Source organism: Egretta garzetta, unplaced genomic scaffold (assembly GCF_000687185.1).
Source record: "Egretta garzetta isolate BGI_Z169 unplaced genomic scaffold, ASM68718v1 scaffold113, whole genome shotgun sequence".
Classification (NCBI taxonomy): Eukaryota; Metazoa; Chordata; class Aves; order Pelecaniformes; family Ardeidae; genus Egretta; species Egretta garzetta.
Window position 1 is genome coordinate 1620962 of NW_009259115.1, and position 2228 is coordinate 1623189.

At 57.7% G+C, this 2228-nt stretch overlaps 1 protein-coding gene across 1 annotated transcript; it reads right to left on the reverse strand.

Moving 5' to 3' along the window:
• Nucleotides 1-937: 937 nt before the first annotated feature.
• On the reverse strand, nucleotides 938-2123 carry LOC104123245 (interferon lambda-3-like). The gene is made up of 5 exons (XM_009635480.1): nucleotides 1965-2123; nucleotides 1632-1709; nucleotides 1338-1481; nucleotides 1146-1226; nucleotides 938-1033 (listed from the first exon to the last, which is right to left on the reverse strand). The coding sequence occupies exons 1-5, from the start codon at nucleotides 2121-2123 to the stop codon at nucleotides 938-940; spliced, it is 558 nt and encodes a 185-aa protein (XP_009633775.1).
• Nucleotides 2124-2228: the final 105 nt, after the last annotated feature.

Genomic DNA, 2228 nt, shown 5'->3' on the forward strand with positions numbered 1-2228 from the left:
CACGGGTCACTTTCCTTCCCTACCCGCTGGGTGCCTGCCTGCCCCGGCTCCTCACTCATCCTGAGCTCTGATTTGGTGGTTAAATCATTCACGGATCTTCTGAGAGCTCCCGGGACGGCTGAATCTGGCAGCTTGCCCAGCCCATACCAGGATGCGAGTGTCATGTTAGGTCATGGGCTCCTCCAGGCTTTGCGCCCTGGTGTGCACTGGCCAACGCAGGCACCCATCCTAGAACTGGGTGGCCAGCAGGCTCCTGTCCCCGAGTGGACAAGGACAGCCCTGGCCACAACAGCATCCAAGTGCCTGAGGGCAAACCCCGGGGGAACAGTCAGGGTGCACCCCCAGGCAGCTGGAGACGAACACGAGTGCCTACGGTTGCTAATTTACAAATGCTCAAAACCTGCCTCAATGTCTTCCATGCCCCCCTCCCCCCCCCTTAGTAACTCGCTTTTCTGAGGGGATGACAGTATAACAAAACGTAGTAAAACCATATGACGGCAGCTTGTCTGTTTATGGTATCTATTTTATTTTTCATATTAAATGGCACGTAAAAAAAATTACACAGGCAAATATACATAATATACTCTGTAATAAATAGGTAAAAAAATAGATTTCCTTAAAAAGTCAGTGTTTTGAAACCCAGCAAAACAAAGACATCCAATAAATAACATCCCATCCCTCCCCACTGAGCAGCATCTTTCAGGGAAGGCATTTCTTCACCTACTCCTGAGCCATTCATAAATACACCGTAAGCCCCAATAATTTAAAAGACTGTGGGGAAAAAAAAAAAGCTCCCTGAGCTCACATAAATAACAAAAATGCTTAAGTAGGAAATACAGTCCAGTGATGCAATAAAAATCATTTTTCCTGGTCCCCAGGGCATCCTTTGGGGCCTGCGAGCCATGCCGCGCCGTGCCGGCCACGCTGCTGGCAGGGCCTAAGTGCATTGCTCCCGGAGCGCCGCGCACCGCAGGTCGTTCAGCACTTGGAAGAGGTGGAGGATGGCGGAGGCCTCCAGGCAGCCATCAGTCTCCTGTGGTGGGGAGAAAGGGTGGGTTAGCACCAGAGCCGGGGTGCAGCAGGCCCCCCGCAACCATGTGGTGGCTAACACCCCGAAACCCCCTCGCCCTGCTGGCCTGACTTACTGTTTTCTTGGCCATCTGCAGCTTCTGCAGCCAGTGCCTCAGTTTCCCGGAGGGCTGATGCGAAGGAGCCTCTGTGGCCACCTGCAGGGAAAGCAGCTGCCTCAGGACCAGTGCTGCCCCGTGGCGCGGCTGCCTGCACCGGGGCCGCCGAGCCAGCACAGGGCCGCCAGGTTTTGGGAGGGGGACACTCACGCAGCCTCGCAGGTCCTCCCGGGCTTGGGTGAGGAAGGCCAGGGGCCGCTGGCGTGTCTCGGCGAACCTGGGGTCAGCGGGGAGCCCCAGCATAGCAGTGGCGAAGTCCAGCTCGGCTTCCACCAGCATCACTCGGTCGGGCACCTGCGGGCGGTAGCATCCCGGTTAGGGACCCAAAGCGCCAGGACTGGCCGTGGGCTGGAGGATGGACGTGTGGGTGGAGGTGGGACTGGAGGATGGGAGGTCCTGGGGTGGACCCTGTACCCGCTTTTTACAGCATCGCCTCACTCTTACCGACAGCTCTGCCGCGTTCCATTTCCGATGGAAGAGCATGGTGTTGCATTTGCGGTCCGACAGCAGCATGATGTCCTCCTGCAGGCATAAACCAAGAGAGAGACTGAAAAACTGCCATCTTGACTTTTGGCAACGTTGTGCAAACCCAGTCAGCCTTGAGGGGTTTGAAACCAGTACAAAATTTGGCCCGGCATCCTCCTTGTCCCCAAACTCCCTTGGAAAACATCCTCCTCGTCCCCAGTTTGCTGCAGAAAACATCCACCTAGTCACCCAGGATCTAGAATTCGGCATCCCCCGCCAGCCCGTAGCCCCCCGTTGCCAGTTGGTACTCACAAAATGATCCTTCATCTTCTTCACCGCCTTCAGCTCGTGGGGCACGAGGAACTGGTACTTGGACAGGCTGCAGCTCTTCGGGGCCTGCTGGGGGAAGGCGGCCCCCAGGGTGGCCCCCAGCACCAGCGCAAGCAGCGGGGCGAAGCCGAGGCACAGCATTTTGCCGACAAGAGCCCGGTGGCGAGCGGGTTACGACGGGGCGCAGGGGCTGCGGTGCAAGAGGCCGGAGAGGAGAAAGCGGGGCGCTCGGGGGGCCGGCCCCAC